Consider the following 19,347-nt stretch of genomic DNA (forward strand, 5'->3'; position numbering starts at 1 on the left):
GATTCATCCGTAAAGAGCACACTTCTCCAGCGTGCCAGTGGCCATCGAAGGTGAGCATTTGCCCACTGAAGATGGTTACGACGGCGAACAATTTGTGCAGAAATTCTTGGGTTGTACAGTAGACCAGTTGTTTTCTGTTCATTAGAAAACCTCAACATCATACATTATTTTACGTTCCTCTCTTGTGACTGTTCACACTTTAAGGCCATAACAATTATTTTTGAAAATCATAATACATACGCAATTTAATGTAACAATAGTGTTAATAAATCAAATTAGTGTTAAGTGCTAACTCAATAGTGTTAATTGAAATCAAATGTAATGTTACCACACTATATAATAACAAACCAGGCCTGATACCACTCTTGACTCTTTATGAAGTTTATTGACACATTACATGGCAACATTTTAAAGTGATACATTTAAATACTCTACACCATAAAGAGAGTTACATTTATGCTCATATAAAATATAATATCCATATAAACATTTACATTACTGGTTTAAATGTTTCTGTACTGAGAGGCATTACTACAGCAAGCACAGTGTGTGTGAGAGAAACAGACTGTCCATAGGGCTAATGGTTGGTCCATCTGTAGACCAGTGGGTCTAAATTCGAGGTTTGTGCAAAATGGTCATTATTTAGCCGATAATGGAGACCTCAAAGCAGAAAAATGGGCCAGGGTATTACAAATTCCCAGGTAGGTTATTAATCCCTGTTCATCAGATAGACATGACTGTTGTTACTGTGAAGCTCTGTTCATAGCAGGTGACGGTCTCTTCAGAATGGCCTCGACAGAGAAGGACAGAGACTCGCTGGACACGACCTTGGTCCCGGCTGACTTAGACAGGAACTCCTTGCTGTATCTATCAGAGCCTTTTAAACTGTAGAAGTCCTTAGAAGGTCCTTCACGGTACTTTCTGGCTGCTTCCTCCAGCAGTTCTTTACAGTAGGGGCCCCGGAGCTCGACCCCGGCCCCGGTCCCAGCTCTCTCCCCAGCCCCAGCTCCTACCTCAGCCCTAGCCTTCTCACTCAGTGTCTGCTGGATGAGTGAGTGGAAGGAGTTGAGCTTCATGGCATTGCCCTTGCTCAGCTTGTTCAGGACATGTTCATAGCTGGGGGGGTTAGGGTGAGGCTGGGGGTGAGGTGTACTAGGGGGGAAGGCCTGTCCAAAGCTTCTCTTTGGGGGGGAGAAGGCTGATCGTTTGTGGTGCCCCCCCTGGGTGAGAAGGGCCTGGGACTGTGCAGGGCCGTCCTGCAGCTGGGGGTCAGAACCCTCGAGGAGGCCCGCTGCGAACCTCGAACCCTTCAGCTTGGCGGGCGAGGTGGTGGTGGTGGTTGCCATGGCGTCATGGTCGGGCGGCAGGCTCTCTGCAGCGGCGCCCATCATCCTGGGCTCCCAGGCTGCACCTGGCTTCATGTTCTGGACGGCCGTGGCATTGAGCAGGCACTGCTGGTACAGGAGGGAGGGGCCACGCGGCCACACCATGAACCCCCGCGGAGAGGTCAGAGGGTACTGGCGGTAGGTGGTCGCCACGGAGACATTGGAAGAGATGAGCTCCATGTTGCCGGGGCCGGCGGCGTACTGCAGGGAGAGGTCCACACAGCTGGGCGACAGGAAGTGGTGAGGCTCCTCCGGGGCTGTCTTGTAGGACTTGTACTCTGCAGCATGGCGGACCAGACTGTTGGGGAAGAGCAGAGAGGCTGTGGCAGCCTGAGGGGGTTCTAGCATCTCTCTCTCCTTGTACTCTCTCTCCAGCATGACACTCTCCAGCTCTTTGTCAGCAAACGCTCTCCTCTTCCTCATCCTGTCGCTGAGGGGGGGCGGGAGAGGGGGGCTGGCCCCCAGGTACGGGTCACCCTGCACCGGACGGTACCCTGAGAGGAGACAGGACAGGGGCAAAGGTTAGACAACATAGAGATACTATATAATACTATATATTACTAATATAATACTATATAATACTATATATTACTAATATAATACTATATAGTACTAATATAATTCTATATAATATGCTATTCTATTTAATTCTGGGCAAGACTTGATGTTCTGGTTCAGTTATGAAGTAACTAGTAAAGTATACTAGATGTGTTAATTGCAGTGAATGAAATGATATCAAGGTTCCATTCTGGAGTTAGTTGTATTATCAACAGTTTAGACATTTAACAGATGTCCTTTCATATGTCCGGCGCTCGGTTGAAGTACACTAGTATACTAGTAAGTATTCATTTTGCTCTTAGACTAAAACATTGTTTTGTTTTTTTATATACGATTTTATTGTGCCCACTAGGTTTTATCTGAAAGCAATAAAATATAGATGTTATAACAGGTCTGTGCTTACGGAAGTTAAACTGTCCACAGAGCAATGCGGAAGAGGTTTGATTGAAACAGAAAGGGACAGAAATCCAAGAAACGCTACAAGAAATAAAGAGAAGAGAAGATGAGAGAAAGATGAAGCAACATCATTATATGATAGTGAAGACAAGATGATAAGTAGGCTATAACGCCAGTTGATTCAGTAACACCACTACTAGTAAACAGGACAAACTGCCTTACCTAAGAATAGGGTAGGGTAGGGTAGGGTAGGATAGGATAGGATAGGATAGGGTAGGATATGATAGGGTAGGATAGGGTAGGGTAGGATATGATATGATAGGGTAGGGTAGGATAGGATAGGATATGATAGGGTAGGGTAGGATATGATATGATAGGGTAGGATAGGGTAGGGTAGGATAGGATATGATATGATAGGGTAGGGTAGGGTAGGGTAGGATAGGGTAGGGTAGGGTAGGATGTGATATGATAGGATAGAACCTCCTTACCTTCCAGAATGCTCTTAGCCAGCATGGTTGATGGTCTGATGTTTCTCTGGTAGATAGCTCTTCTCTCCGCTGGAATCTGCTTCCCACAAATTCCCTTTTTATCCTGATAAAATTACAGAACAAATAAATAAATGAGAATCATGATTTCAGAGGCCATATTATGGTGTTTATGTATTATTATTTAATACCAGTCTCAAGGATTTGAAAATATTTGATAAGTGATACCAATATTTATTTTTAGGGACTTGAATTTACAGTTTAGATGATGGGAAGGTTTAGATGATGGGAAGGTTTAGATGATGGGAAGGTTTAGATGATGGGAAGGTTTAGATGATGGGAAGGTTTATATGATGGGAAGGTTTCTTATTTTTGCCCATTCTGAGTTTATCATCCCCACAGGTTACTTTGATTTGTGTGAAAATAAATAAAATACATTTTACAAACTAAAACTAAACTTGATCAATGTGCTAATTCTCTCTCAGTCCATATCATTTCAATGCCAAACAGACAAACTAAGGAACATGTCAAATTTGGCTGGTAAAAAAAAAAAACGTTTTACAATGTATCATTCGAGATCTACAGTTTGGGGAAAATTGTTACCCCCAAAAATGCTGGTGAATCTAACGAGTTTTGCACCCTCTCGAATAATCGAAAACACACACACACACACATACACCTTATAATAGTAATGTATAAGACTTTAGAGAGATCCACACACACCTCTGTAGCTTGTTGTCTCCGTAGTGCCACCTGAGCCGCCATGACCCGCTGTCTCTCCACCACCAGCAGACAGTTGGCACACTGGCAGTCCCTCCAGCGGCAGAACCGTTTATGCCCCTTCAGACACGACACCACGCCGTGGTTCCTGCAGCGGGCACACTTCGGCGTCCGGCTCAGCTTCCTCGGTTCGCCGGACCCGGGGCTGGTGGTCCCCGGTGGCTTGTCATCTTCCTTGGCCCCCGGCTCGTCGTACGCTGCGCCGGGCAGAGAGGAGCTGTAGTGCGGCTGGTCCTGGTCGTCGCTCTCGGTCTCCAGACTCTCCACGTCGATCTCAAACTCCGGACCGGAGATATCCGTCATCATATCTGCTGCCTGTCTCCCGGTGCCTCGTACCCAATGTCCTCTTTCCCAGTTCTGGCTCACGCAACGGTTGCCTCACTGCGGTCAGTAAAATCTGAAATTAAAATAATGATCACATTTTATCCGTCATCATATCCTCTAAAAGCCCTATGGAATGATGTTCCATACCGTGCCAGCGTCTTCATTGATGCTAGTTTAATAAATGGCCAATAAATATATAAATGAGTAATAAACAGAAAATAACAATAACGTGTTTTCCCTCCAATCTATGATGTGTCGAAAACTAGTTCCATAAATGAGTAAAAGCTTTTGACTTACCTCGATGCAGGCTCCTCCAGAACAGCAACATCCATCCACTCCTTATTGTAGTTTGTCACTAGTCAGTGAGCTCTGAACTGATGAACGTGTCTGTATAACAGCACTGACAGACACCGCTGATAATCTGCTGCTTAATTACTGCTCAATGTAGCATCGAACAGAGATGTCCCACGGTGCCAAACACAGCCGTTGTCCTGAAGCGGTCGGTCACTCCGGTGCGCTGCACGGTTTTCTCCTGGGCTCGAGCTGGAGCGCCACCCCTATGAAGGATTTTTGTGCGCGCGGATTTAAACGCGATTGGCTCGTTTTCAACCCAACGAACCTATTGGCTGTTCCCGACGGCTTCTTTCTCAATGGAAACGTTTGTAACGGAGTGGAGTTCCAATCTAAACAGAACGAGGAAATGGTTAATCAACATATTGGGGAGCAGAGAGAGATAGATATAGATGGCTTGATGAATGATGGCCTATACTGTAGCCTAGGACTAATTATATGGTAAGAAGCACGATCAATTCATGTATGGGAAGAACTTTGCCTGACATAGAAAATACAACTTGTATAGATGTTAGTTTCGTTTGCATTTGATTAACTATTATTGATTTTTTGGGGGGGAGAAATCCCAATTAGGCCATATTCAATTCTAAATTAGTCAACGGCATTTAGGCTTTCATACGATAATAGGCCTATAGGATTTTTAGGTGTTGGGCTTTTAGTTGACTATCGTCTGTAATATGCATTTTTTTCCATGTGTTGTTTTATGTTGTGTATTTGTTTGGGCCTCTAATAATGCTATTCAAATTTGCACGTAAATACAAAAAACCTATTTTCATTTATATTCAAATTTCGATAACAACATATTGAGAATGTCCAGGTGGCTTTAAAGATCTAATTAGTAAAAAAATATTACTCAAAATAATACTCAATAATATTATAATCAGCTTCAAAATATGACTAAAATATCCTATAAATGGCATTTTGTACCAGGATGGAATGTACTTGTTGTCTTGCAGTAGGCCTCATTTATTTTAGATGATACATCTTGGTTTCTCATATCATTTTATATCTTACCGGCCTAACATGTTTGATTCAAGCGCAGACAGGCCTGCTATAGCTGCTATTGAGGTGCCTATAGCCTGGGAAGTTAGCCGGTAGCCTAGCTGGAGTTGGAGCCGGTAGCCAGCTGGAGTTAGTGAGACAAAGTGACAGAGTACAGATTGGGCTGATTAGAAAGTTGACACAACAAACGCGTCTGTGAAAACACCGTGTCAGCATGCGGGACTAGAGAACACAAAACACAACTCTCACTGCCTGCCTGCCCCGACCGACAGACTGACAGACCTCTCACTGCCTGCCTGCCCCGACCGACAGGCTGACAGACCTCTCACTGCCTGCCTGCCCCGACCGACAGGCTGACAGACCTCTCACTGCCTGCCTGCCCCGACCGACAGGCTGACAGACCTCTCACTGCCTGCCTGCCCCGACCGACAGGCTGACAGACCTCTCACTGCCTGCCTGCCCCGACCGACAGGCTGACAGACCTCTCACTGCCTGCCTGCCCCGACCGACAGACTGACAGACCTCTCACTGCCTGCCTGCCCCGACCGACAGGCTGACAGACCTCTCACTGCCTGCCTGCCCCGACCGACAGGCTGACAGACCTCTCACTGCCTGCCTGCCCCGACCGACAGGCTGACAGACCTCTCACTGCCTGCCTGCCCCGACCGACAGACCTCTCACTGCCTGCCTGCCCCGACCGACAGGCTGACAGACCGGGGAGTTTGTTCTGATAAACATACAGCGACGTGAGGAGAAATCTTCACAATGTCAGCTATAGATCAACAGGCTGGTGTTTCAATATGTGCGATTTAAATGTGACATCCTAGGAATGTAGAGCTTATCCCCTTGAGAACCAATATGTTGTTGAGCGGTGCAGAGTAAAGTGACTCCGGACAACAGGAACAATGTTGACCGGGCTAAAGGAGACCTTCTGTTTGTCTTAACCACGGGAGAGAAGACTCACTCCGAGATCGATTTTACGTGTGTTTCAGACGCTTCTGTTGTAGACCAATACATTTGACTAATTGCGATTTTATGTTAAGAGACCATATAGACAGTTGTTGAAGCTGTTTCCTTCAATTTGGTGTCACCATGAATACAAAAAGTAAAGGAAACAAACATGTTGCTCCTTAAAATAGGGGGTTATTTAAATACATGGCAGCGTTTAGAACACGTTGAGTCGGTCCACAGTAGGACTACGGCCATATGCAAGACACTTTTATTTTATCAAACTTTTCCACAATGAGGTTCCTTTGAAAAATATCAGATGATACAGAACCCATCCAGGCATATAAGGAATTGCATTGTATAAGTCTATTCCGTTTTGTGCGTTATCTAAAATTTTGCAAAAATAATTAAACAACAAAAAACATGATGAAATAATTTGTACCAGCTGGATGATAATAAATTCATTTTTTCATAAAGATGAAATTGTTCTTCGGGTTATAGCAGTTCTTTGGCTTTATGTATAAAACATTATCTGATTAATGAAAACGGTGCAAATTTGCTTAAATAATTTATCTGAAAGAGCTAATGGGAAATATTCGTTTGCCATTATTTTGTCTTTTATGAAAAAAATGCAAAATATAACATGTATTTCATAATGATTTAAATGAGGAGTGTGTTTTGGAAAAGAGTTAACATTAGGCCTAGGCCTACATAAGACGTGAGGATAAGAATCTGATATGAAGTGACCATGGCCTAGCTTGCTAATTAGGCTGGTTCCAATGTAACCCTTTAGCTGGCAGTGTGTTTTGACTGCGGTGTATAAGCATTTCGATACAGCCGCAATAGCATCTGCTAAATACGCGTATATGACCAATACAATTTGATTTGATTTGATAACTTAACTTGTTAACCAGTTTTCAATTGTTGAGACCGGCAGTTCCCAGAGCATGCACACAGGCCTCCCTCCCAACATGTGGTGAAGCCGTCAAAGGGCTGTGCCGGGCCGGCTATGCAGGTGCAGCTCGCCACTCTGTCCTCATCTTGAATTTATTATCGGGGTTATGACCGCCTCTACCTTAGCGCTCAGGGCCGGCTCTAGCCTTTTGGGGCACCCCACCTCGTGGCAAAACATTTTAGTGCCCCCTCTGTTGACTGCTGAGAGCAAAATGTAAGTTCTAAAAGCTAATTTAGTGCAATTCTACACTGTAAGACTTTTCTGTAATTTCAACAGTAAACACTGTAGAATGTACAGTAAAAGGAAATGTGTTACACGTAGATTGCACTGCATTATGGGTAGAATTATGAAACATACTGTTATTAACTATAATTAGAAGCCTCCTGTAAAATTCACTCAAATATGGTTTGTTAACACTTCATTTTAAGGGGTCCTTATTACAATGTAATTATATCTCATTGACACAACTCTGCAATAAAGATCTGGAGTCTGATGCCCAGGCCGAATGGCAAAAAAACGGCTTCACAAACTGCTCACATAAAAACAAAACTTTAAATGGTTATATCATTTAGGCCTAACTGTGCATTTGACAATGGATCAATTACTTTAACCATCAATTACAATTTTTTAGACTCATTAATAAACACTTATGGTTAAAATTGAGAAAGTAATTTGTGTTTGCCATATTGTAAGCCTATTAATCTTGGTTGAATAATGGTTTATAAATGCACTTAAAATGGTCATAAGAAAAACTCTTATTCCATCATGAAACCTTGCAAGGGTTTCACTGTTGAGGAACATTCTCACTTTTGGATGGGATGGCAATTATTTATTTATCCCAGGAATTAAGGCATCATGTCAAGATCTGCCCATCTGCCCAACACCCGTGTTGACACTGACATCATGTAACAGTGCACAAAGAACGTGATCGAGAAGGTCAGTGTGCAAAATCCAGACATGAAAGATTGCCGCGAAAGAAACAAAGTGTTGTAGGTCAAAAACATCAACACCGGAGAGAGAAAGTACGTTTTCATGAAATGTGTTATCCTTTTTTGGATACATGAATGCTGCTGGATGATTTAGCATAGGCAGTTAGCTAGCATTTTCTAGCTAGCTAGCCTAGTGTTGGCTAGCTAGCTAACTGTAGCGAGCTAGCAAGCCTAGTGTTGGCTAGCTAGCTAACTGTAGCGAGCTAGCAAGCTTTAGCTGACGTTGTTGTTGGGCCTACCAACTAGGCTAGCTTTCTAGCTAGTTACTATCTACATGCAATCTGTTGATTTTCTGGGGGGGATTAGCTAGCACTCTTAGCTATTTAGTTTTCTAAACTTGACTAGCTAGCTAGCTACCTAAAGCTGGCAAATATGCTATGGTCGCTACTAGCTAGCTAAAGTTAGCTGGGCTCGATGGTGTTATCTTCCCTGAACCTTGTTCTCAGGGTGTCCGTACCCCAAGGGTATTACGTGAGACACACCCAGCATGTTAACGTTAGGTAGCTAGCTAGCTACTTGTGTTAACACAAGCACTATTATTGCTAGCTGGACAACACAACAACTAGCTAGGTAGCTAGATAGGCCTAGCTAGCTAAATCCCTAAACTATAGAACTCATGATGATGATAACTAGCGGTAATATAATGAGTGTCTATGCTAAATAGTCATACATTCTTCTTCTCTACCACAGATTCCCAAAAGGTCTCCGACTCCAGGATTGGAAAATGCTTACAAGAATGAAACGGATTAAGAAAATTTGAAAGATATGGCATATAGAAGCAAACCGGATGGACATCATGAAAATAATCTGAGAGGTTGAGGGTAGAGGAAGTTCAGGAGGAAAAACAAACAAAATATAATTATTGTAAAATTGACTGTGTCCATAAAATGTATATAGTATGTATAAGCTGGAAGTAGAGGCCTAAGCGTTGTTGTTCACTATTTTACTCCAATGAGGGAAGGGGTGGTGGGGTTGGAAAGTAATAAAGGGAAATATATATATTTTTAAAGGAATGTATATGTATGTGTATATATGTATGTATATATGTATGTATGTGTATGTATGTACAGTGGGGAGAACAAGTATTTGATACACTGCCGATTTTGCAGGTTTTCCTACTTACAAAGCATGTAGAGGTCTGTAATTTTTTATCATAGGTACACTTCAACTGTGAGAGACGGAATCTAAAACAAAAATCCAGCAAATCACATTGTATGATTTTTAAGTAATTAATTTGCATTTTATTGCATGACATAAGTATTTGATACATCAGAAAAGCAGAACTTAATATTTGGTACAGAAACCTTTGTTTGCAATTACAGAGATCATACGTTTCCTGTAGGTCTTGACCAGGTTTGCACACACTGCAGCAGGGATATTGGCCCACTTCTCCATACAGACCTTCTCCAGATCCTTCAGGTTTCGGGGCTGTCGCTGGGCAATACGGACTTTCAGCTCCCTCCAAAGATTTTCTATTGGGTTCAGGTCTGGAGACTGGCTAGGCCACTCCAGGACCTTGAGATGCTTCTTACGGAGCCACTCCTTAGTTGCCCTGGCTGTGTGTTTCAGGTCGTTGTCATGCTGGATGACCCAGCCACGACCCATCTTCAATGCTCTTACTGAGGGAAGGAGGTTGTTGGCCAAGATCTTGCGATACATGGCCCCATCCATCCTCCCCACAATACGGTGCAGTCGTCTTGTCCCCTTTGCAGAAAAGCATCCCCAAAGAATGATGTTTCCACCTCCATGCTTCACGGTTGGAATGGTGTTCTTGGGGTTGTACTCATCCTGCTTCTTCCTCCAAACACGGCGAGTGGAGTTTAGACCAAAAAGCTATATTTTTGTCTCATCAGACCACATGACCTTCTCCCATTCCTCCTCTGGATCATCCAGATGGACATTGGCAAACTTCAGACAGGCCTGGACATGCGCTGGCTTGAGCAGGGGGACCTTGCGTGCGCTGCAGGATTTTAATCCATGACGGCGTAGTGTGTTACTAATGGTTTTCTTTGAGACTGTGGTCCCAGCTCTCTTCAGGTCATTGACCAGGTCCTGCCGTGTAGTTCTGGGCTGATCCTTCACCTTCCTCATGATCATTGATGCCCCACGAGGTGAGATCTTGCATGGAGCCCCAGACCGAGGGTGATTGACCGTCATCTTGAACTTCTTCCATTTTCTAATAATTGCGCCAACAGTTGTTGCCTTCTCACCAAGCTGCTTGCCTATTGTCCTGTAGCCCATCCCAGCCTTGTGCAGGTCTACAATTTTATCCCTGATGTCCTTACACAGCTCTCTGGTCTTGGCCATTGTGGAGAGGTTGGAGTCTGTTTGATTGAGTGTGTGGACAGGTGTCTTTTATACAGGTAACGAATTCAAACAGGTGCAGTTAATACAGGTAATGAGTGGAGAACAGGAGGGCTTCTTAAAGAAAAATTAGCAGGTCTGTGAGAGCCGGAATTCTTACTGGTTGGTAGGTGATCAAATACTTATGTCATGCAATAAAATGCAAATTAATTACTTAAAAATCATACAATGTGATTTTCTGGATTTTTGTTTTAGATTCCGTCTCTCACAGTTGAAGTGTACCTATGATAAAAAATGACAGACCTCTACATGCTTTGTAAGTAGGAAAACCTGAAAAATCGGCAGTGTATCAAATACTTGTTCTCCCCACTGTATATGTGTATATATAAATATATATAAATATATATATATGGGGGATTGGAAGTGATGCAGACAATTACATTGATGGAAGTTACAATCTATCTGCAATATTAAGAAATAGATGAAGACAGAATCAGAGTCCATTTTATTAAAAAGGGAAGAAAAATACAATCCCAGTTTTAATAATAATAATATAATATGCCATTTAGCAGACGCTTTTATCCAAAGCGACTTACAGTCATGCGTGCATACATTTTTACGTATGGGTGGGTCCCGGGGATCGAACCCACTACCTTGGCGTTACAAGCGCCGTGCTCTACCAGCTGAGCTACAGAGGACCGTTTTCTAAATTAGCCACCAAGCTACTCACCATACTATATGTTACAGATTGGAGTCTATAGGTCTATAGGTCTATAGGTCTGTAGGTCTATAGGTCTGTAGGTCTATAGGTCTATAGGTCTGTAGGTCTATAGGTCTGTAGGTCTGTAGGTCTATAGGTCTGTAGGTCTATAGGTCTATAGGTCTATAGGTCTGTAGGTCTATAGGTCTGTAGGTCTATAGGTCTATAGGTCTGTAGGTCTATAGGTCTGTAGGTCTGTAGGTCTATAGGTCTGTAGGTCTGTAGGTCTGTAGGTCTGTAGGTCTATAGGTCTGTAGGTCTGTAGGTCTATAGGTCTATAGGTCTGTAGGTCTGTAGGTCTATAGGTCTATAGGTCTGTAGGTCTGTAGGCCTATACAGTGCATTTGGAAAGTATTCAGACCCCTTGACTTTTTCCACATGTTGTTATGTTACAGCCTTATTCTAAAATGGATTAAATAGTTTTTTTCCCCCTTCATCAATCTACACACAATACCCCATAATGACAAACCAAAAACTGATTTTTTGAAAATGTATCATCTCAAGGATGATCAATAGAAACAGGATGCACCTGAGCTCAATTTCGAGTCTCATAGCAAAGGGTCTGAATACTTATGTAAATAAGTTATTTATGTTTTTTTTATTTTTATAAATGTGCACACATTTCTAAAAACTTGTCTTTGCTTTGTCATAATGGGGTATTGTGTGTAGATTGATGAGGGAGAAAAATAATTTGATCATTTTAGAACAATGCTGTAACGCAACAAAATTTGGAAAAAGTCAAGTGGTCTGAACACTTTCCGAATGCACTGTATATTTGTTAAATCGAATTAATCAAAATATTAATATTATTATTAATCTAACAATAAAAATCCTTATTATTTTGTTAGAAATCTAAGGTATTTTTTACATGTTGTAATAAAGTTGACTAAAGTAGATCGCTCATCTTTTGTTTGTAGGTATTTTAACTTGGTAATGTGTAATAAGTAATTATACAGAAATTGCTCATAGGTAACTATAAAGTCGCACTTCACCTTAAATAGCTAAATCCTGTGTAAGAACTGGTAACAACCTTGTATTTATGCAGATATTCCAGGTATGTACTCTTTGGTGTATTAGTGTGTTTATTTTTTCACTTGGATGGCGCTTTCAGAAGCTTTAGGGTCAGAATGGATATCGTACTATATAAGTACACATTTACAAGTAAGTACTACTATATAAGTACACATTTACAAGTAAGTACTACTACATAAGTACACATTTACAAGTAAGTACTACTATATAAGTACACATTTACAAGTAAGTACCCCACAAGATACACTTAATGTTAAGTAGCTAAATCCTGTGTAATGACATTGTACTTATGCAGATATTCAATGTACTCTGTGGTGTACTTGTGGGTTTATACTTTCACTTGGATGGCAAGGAGGTTCTGCTTGTCATAATGGGAACGTACACATTAATTATGTTATTTTTGTATTATAATCTGAGATGACACCCGTATGGTAGACCCCAGTCAGTGAGGTTGACCTATATCTGATCTGTTTTTGTAAACTTATCCAAGTTAACCCAGATGGTTTTTTTGGGGGGGGGGCAGTGCTAGCAACACCATTGAGTGGAGCTTATGAAGAGTTATAAAGCACACGGGTAGATAATTACAGCCTATTGTTCCTTGAACCTTTGTGATCTCGGACACCCAGCGCATCTGTCCACAGGATATTACAACCTTGTTACTGAATCGGATGCAGCTGAGAAGAAACTTAACACCAAATTGGTGAATTTAGTGAAAACTTGCCCAAATGTAACACGCTTGGTAACAAGCATTCGTTGTTACACCGCTGTAATTACAGACTACAATTTCCACCAGTTACATGTTATTACAGTGTAACTATGAGTTATTACAATTACATACAATACTTGTTACACATGTAATTACACTTGACTAACAAGGACCCCTTAAAATGAAGTGTTACCTACTGTTTCTTTACAGTAATAGCTTATGCCTACTGTAGAGGCCTCCCGAGTGGCGCAGTGGTCTAAGGCACTGCATCGCACTGAGTGGCGCAGTGGTCTAAGGCACTGCATCGCACTGAGTGGCGCAGTGGTCTAAGGCACTGCATCGCACTGAGTGGCGCAGTGGTCTAAGGCACTGCATCGCACTGAGTGGCGCAGTGGTCTAAGGCACTGCATCGCACTGAGTGGCGCAGTGGTCTAAGGCACTGCATCGCACTGAGTGGCGCAGTGGTCTAAGGCACTGCATCGCAGTGCTAGCTGTGCCACTAGAGATCCTGGTTCGAATCCAGGCTCTGTCGTAGTCGGCGCACAATTGGCCCAGCGTCGTCCAGGGTAGGGGAGGGAATGGCCGGCAGGGATGTAGCTCAGTTGGTAGAGCATGGCGTTTGCAACGCCAGGGTTGTGGGTTCTTATGCCTACTGTAGATTCATATGATCCGTTTCAGGCACAAAACTCATGCTGTTGGGTGAGACACATGAACATCAGGTCTGTAGGTCTACATGAACATCAGGTCTGTAGGTCTACATGAACATCAGACTATTTTTGTAAATATCTTCTTGAAGCAGCTGTGAAGTGGAAGAATATTTTCAGCAGCTGGTAGGTAACTTGACTTGACTTGTATATAAGTACGTTTATTGCTAGCTAACGTTGAATTACTACATGTTTTCTTACCTAACCTAACTAGCAAATGTTGAATTACTACATGTTTTCTTAGCTAACCTAACTAGCTAACGTTGAATTACTACATGTTTTCTTACCTAACCTAACTAGCAAATGTTGAATTACTACATGTTTTCTTAGCTAACCTAACTAGCTAACGTTGAATTACTACATGTTTTCTTACCTAACCTAACTAGCAAATGTTGAATTACTACATGTTTTCTAAGCTAACATAACAAGCTAACGTTACTTAGCTCAAGTTGACACAAGCCATTTCGGGTTGCTCTAAATTGCTGTATATATATATATCTTACTGTACGACCTAGAAAAACATCACCCAGATAATAATTGACAGGGATGTTTCCACCATCACTACAGAGAAATGGCTTGTTTCTAGCAGTTCAAAAGATATGAATGGCAACAACACAGTGTCCTCCTCAACCCTGTGTGATTCGGTTCACTTGGCTCTCTGATGCATGACATACGTCATCGTATGTCCTCCTACCATCTGCCCGCATGCCATTTGTTTAATTTAAACAACATTGCTCCGTATAATGTTACAGTATTTAAACCTGTTGACTTTACCAGTAGTATGCAAACATTTGGTGACACAGCAAGAAAGGAAAATGTTGTGAGTGGTAAAATAATCTGTGATATTGTGTAGGTTATAGCAATTTGTTATTAGTAAACTAGGGGTTGAAGTACAGTAGATGTATCCATCTGTGTTGTATTTGTTATCTAGGGGATTGAAGTGTATCTAGCTGTCTTATTTGTATTTGTTCAATGCCTCAGTTGATTTCATTAACTATATTGGATGTAGAGTGCATTCGGGGAAAAAAAGAGGACTGAGCGCACTCCCATTCTCATCGACGGGGCTGTAGTGGAACAGGTTGAGAGCTTCAGGATCCTTGGTGTCCACATCACCAACAAACTATCATGGTCCAAACACACCAAGACAGTTGTGAAGAGGGCACGACAAAGACTATTCCCCCTCAGGAGACTAAAAAGATTTGGCATGGGTCCTCAGATCCTCAAAAGGTTCTACAGCTGCACCATCGAGAGCGTCCTAACTGGTAGCATCACCGCCTGATGAGCGTTTTCCTGTTCCCTTATGGCTTTATACAGCTCGTTGAGTGTGGTCTTAGTGCCAGCATCGGTTTGTGGTGGTAAATAGACCGCTATGAAGAATATAGATGAAAACTCTTTTGGTAAATAGTGTGGTCTACAGCTTATCATGAGGTACTCTACCTCAGGCGAGCAATACCTTGAGACTTCCTTAATATTAGACATCGCGCACCAGCTGTTATTGACAAATAGACACACCCCTCCGCCCCTCGTCTTACCGGATGTAGCTGCTCTGTCCTGCCGATACACAGAAAACCCAGCCAACTGTATATTATCCATGTCGTCGTTCAGCCATGACTCGGTGAAACATAAGATATTACAGTTTTCAATGTCCCGTTGGTAGGATAGTCTTGAAAGGAACTCATCCAGTTTATTCTCCAATGATTGCACGTTGGCCAATAGGACGGATGGTAGAGGCGGGTTACCCACTCGCCGACGAATTCTCACAAGGCACCCAGATCTGCACCCGGGGATTGATGACGGGGATTTGGGCCTGGTCTGGGAGAAACAGTATACCCTTCGCATCAGACTCATTAAAGAAATAATCTTCGTCCAGTTCAAGGTGAGTAATCGCTGTTCTGACATCCAGAAGCTCTTTTCGTTACAAACAATGCGAAAAAACACACAAAATAGCACAATTGGTTAGGAGCCAGTAAAACGGCAGCCATCCATCAGCGCCAGGGACTGGGAGACTAGTCAGGATCGAGGGAAAGATGAATGGAGCGAAGTACAGAGAGATCCTTGATGAAAACCTGCTCCAGAGCTCTCAGGACCTCAGACTGGGGCGAAGGTTCACCTTCCAACAGGACAACGACCCTAAGCACACAGCCAAGACAACGCAGGAGTGGCTTCGGGACAAGTCTCTGAATATCCTTGAGTGGCCCAGCCCGAGCCCGGACTTGAACCCGATCAAACATCTCTGGAGAGACCTGAAAATAGCTGTGCAGCGACGCTCCACATCCATCTTGACAGAGCTTGATGGGATCTGTAGAGAAGAATGGGAGAAACTCCCCAAATGCAGGTGTGCCAAGCTTGTAGCGTCATAGCCAAGAAGTATCAAGGCTGTAATCGCTGCCAAAGGTATTTCAACCATGTACTGAGTAAAGGGTCTGAATACTTATGTAAATGTTATATTTCCGTTTTTTATTTTTAATACATTTGCAAAAATGTCTAAAAAACGGTTTTTGCTTTATCATTATGGGGTATTGTCTGTAGATCGATGAGGGGATAAAACAAGGAAGGAAGCAAGCTGTTCTCATCCCCATTCTTCCAAGAGGTCACTGACTTTGAATGAAGACCTCTAGTGAGGTAAGTACACACACACACACACACACACACACACACACACACACACACACACACACACACACACACACACACACACACACACACACACACACACACACACACACACACACACACACACAGATACACACAACAACCAGTTGATACCAGGGGACCATTTCCTCAGCTGGAATGGTCACTGTGTCTTCCAAACACATTAGATTAACCCTTCATTTCAGGATTTTTTAGTCATTTTAGCAGACGCTCTTGTCCAGAGTGACTTACAGTTAGTGAGCGCATACATTTTCATACCGGCCCCCCGTGGGAAAACGAACCCACAACCCTGGAATTGCAAGCGACATGCTCTACCAACTGAGCTACAGGGTCCAAGCCAGAGCCCATTTGGCTCAGGTCTAAGTAATAATAATATAATATGCCATTTAGCAGACGCTTTTATCCAAAGCGACTTACAGCCATGTACGCATAAATTTTTACGTATGGGTGGTCTTGGGGATCGAACCCACTACCCTGGTGTTACAAGCTCCATGCTCTACCAATTGAGCTACAGTAGAATTTAAGAGGCCTATTTGGCTTAAGAGGCCTATTTGGCTTTGGTCCATATCAGAGTCCAATGTAGCTCTGGTCTAAGTCAGAGTTCTATTTACAGAGTTGCCTATGTGGCTCTAGTCTAAGTCAGAGTATATAAGGCTCTGGTCTAAGTCAGTGTATATAAGGCTCCGGTCTAAGTCAGAGTCATATGTGGCTCTGGTCTAAGTCAGAGTCCTATGTGGCTCTGGTCTAACTCAGAGTCCTATGTTGCTCTGGTCTAAGTCAGAGTATATAAGGCTCTGGTCTAAGTCAGAGTATATAAGGCTCCGGTCTAACTCAGAGTCCTATGTGGCTCTGGTCTAACTCAGAGTCCTATGTGGCTCTGGTCTAAGTCAGAGTCCTATGTTGCTCTGGTCTAAGTTAGAGTATATAAGGCTCTGGTCTAAGTCAGAGTCCTATGTGGCTCTGGTCTAAGTCAGAGTCCTATGTGGCTCTGGTCTAAGTCAGAGTCCTACGTGGCTCTGGTCTAAGTCAGAGATCTATGTGGCTCTGGTCTAAGTCAGAGATCTATTTCGCCATAAAATGTTCCATTGTTATTATTGTTATTATGATTATTAAGTAGCAAAATGTGTTGTTTTAGTAGCAGTGTTAAATATAGCCTACTATAAATGTGTTGTTTTAGTAGCAGGGTTAAATAAAGCCTACTATAAATGTGTTGTTTTAGTAGCAGTGTTAAATGTAGCCTACTATAAATGTGTTGTTTTAGTAGCAGTGTTAAATATAGCCTACTAAAAATGTGTTGTTTTAGTAGCAGGGTTAAATATAGCCTACTATAAATGTGTTGTTTTAGTAGCAGTGTTAAATATAGTCTACTATAAATGTGTTGTTTTAGTAGCAGGGTTAAATATATCCTATTATAAATGTGTTGTTTTATTAGCAGGGTTAAATATATCCTATTATAAATGTGTTGTTTTAGTAGCAGGGTTAAATATATCCTATTATAAATGTGTTGTTTTAGTAGCAGTGTTAAATATATCCTATTATAAATATGTTGTTTTAGTAGCAGGGTTAAATATATCCTATTATAAATGTGTTGTTTTAGTAGCAGGGTTAAATGTAGCCTATTATAAATGTGTTGTTTTAGTAGCAGGGTTAAATGTAGCCTGTTATAAATGTGTTGTTTTAGTAGCAGGGTTAAATATATCCTATTATAAATGTGTTGTTTTAGTAGCAGGGTTAAATATATCCTATTATAAATGTGTTGTTTTAGTAGCAGTGTTAAATATATCCTATTATAAATATGTTGTTTTAGTAGCAGGGTTAAATATATCCTATTATAAATGTGTTGTTTTAGTAGCAGGGTTAAATGTAGCCTATTATAAATGTGTTGTTTTAGTAGCAGGGTTAAATGTAGCCTGTTATAAATGTGTTGTTTTAGTAGCAGTGTTAAATATAGCCTATTATAAATGTGTTGTTTTAGTAGCAGTGTTAAATATAGCCTACTATAAATGTGTTGTTTTAGTAGCAGGGTTAAATATATCCTATTATAAATGTGTTGTTTTAGTAGCAGTGTTAAATATATCCTATTATAAATATGTTGTTTTAGTAGCAGGGTTAAATATATCCTATTATAAATGTGTTGTTTTAGTAGCAGGGTTAAATGTAGCCTATTATAAATGTGTTGTTTTAGTAGCAGGGTTAAATGTAGCCTGTTATAAATGTGTTGTTTTAGTAGCAGTGTTAAATATAGCCTATTATAAATGTGTTGTTTTAGTAGCAGTGTTAAATATAGCCTACTATAAATGTGTTGTTTTAGTAGCAGGGTTAAATATATCCTATTATAAATGTGTTGTTTTAGTAGCAGTGTTAAATATAGCCTACTATAAATGTGTTGTTTCAGTAGCAGGGTTAAATATATCCTATTATAAATGTGTTGTTTTAGTAGCAGGGTTAAATATATCCTATTATAAATGTGTTGTTTTAGTAGCAGTGTTAAATATATCCTATTATAAATATGTTGTTTTAGTAGCAGGGTTAAATCTATCCTATTATAAATGTGTTGTTTTAGTAGCATGGTTAAATGTAGCCTATTATAAATGTGTTGTTTTAGTAGCAGGGTGAAATATATCCTATTATAAATGTGTTGTTTTAGTAACAGGGTTAAATGTAGCCTATTATAAATGTGTTGTTTTAGTAGCAGGGTTAAATGTAGCCTATTATAAATGTGTTGTTTTAGTAGCAGGGTTAAATATAGCCTACTATAAATGTGTTGTTTTAGTAGCAGGGTTAAATATATCCTATTATAAATGTGTTGTTTTAGTAGCAGGGTTAAATGTAGCCTATTATAAATGTGTTGTTTTAGTAGCAGGGTTAAATGTAGCCTATTATAAATGTGTTGTTTTAGTAGCAGGGTTAAATGTAGCCTATTATAAATGTGTTGTTTTAGTAGCAGGGTTAAATAACACTAGGACCATAAAAATGTTACTGTACTGAAAAAGAAGTAATACGCAACATGCAACAA

The 19,347-nt window shown here is 41.3% G+C and overlaps 1 protein-coding gene across 1 annotated transcript; it reads right to left on the minus strand.

The window, feature by feature from the left end:
* Positions 1 to 353: 353 nt before the first annotated feature.
* Positions 354 to 4,470, minus strand: LOC121555657 (doublesex- and mab-3-related transcription factor 2-like). The gene is made up of 4 exons (XM_041869482.1): positions 4,226 to 4,470; positions 3,548 to 4,001; positions 2,828 to 2,930; positions 354 to 1,879 (listed from the first exon to the last, which is right to left on the minus strand). Exons 2-4 carry the CDS (start codon positions 3,908 to 3,910, stop codon positions 744 to 746), a joined length of 1,602 nt encoding a protein of 533 aa, XP_041725416.1. The 5' UTR covers positions 3,911 to 4,001; positions 4,226 to 4,470; the 3' UTR covers positions 354 to 743.
* Positions 4,471 to 19,347: the final 14,877 nt, after the last annotated feature.

Source organism: Coregonus clupeaformis, chromosome 18 (assembly GCF_020615455.1).
Source record: "Coregonus clupeaformis isolate EN_2021a chromosome 18, ASM2061545v1, whole genome shotgun sequence".
Lineage (NCBI taxonomy): Eukaryota > Metazoa > Chordata > Actinopteri > Salmoniformes > Salmonidae > Coregonus > Coregonus clupeaformis.